General features: G+C 69.0%; 1 protein-coding gene across 1 annotated transcript in view; it reads right to left on the reverse strand.

The window, feature by feature from the left end:
- Window positions 1-50: 50 nt before the first annotated feature.
- COL7A1 (collagen type VII alpha 1) overlaps window positions 51-252 on the reverse strand; it is a 60,839-nt gene continuing 60,637 nt past the window's right edge. Inside the window, 1 exon segment of the mRNA XM_015568266.1 lies at window positions 51-110. Within this exon segment, the coding sequence (XP_015423752.1) occupies window positions 51-110 (60 nt within the window).

Raw genomic sequence — 252 nt, forward strand, 5'->3', positions numbered from 1 at the left:
CTGGAACGATTGTCTGCAGACATGGCCGCCGGGTTGCCGTGGAGGCAGGGTCACTGGTGAGCAGGGACCGTGACCAGGGCCTCCTCTGGAGGCCTCGCGATGTCCACGTTCTGCACGAAAACAAACAGACCTTCACCCATGGGACCCACAGCGCCGTGACCCCGCTGCCGTCCACAGTGCCTGGGCGCTGGGCTCCCTCTCCCTCCCGGAGCCCGGCTGTCGACGCAGCCCCCCCCCCGCCAGCCAGGGCTC

This window comes from Myotis davidii, unplaced genomic scaffold (genome assembly GCF_000327345.1).
Source record: "Myotis davidii unplaced genomic scaffold, ASM32734v1 scaffold663, whole genome shotgun sequence".
Taxonomy (NCBI): Eukaryota; Metazoa; Chordata; class Mammalia; order Chiroptera; family Vespertilionidae; genus Myotis; species Myotis davidii.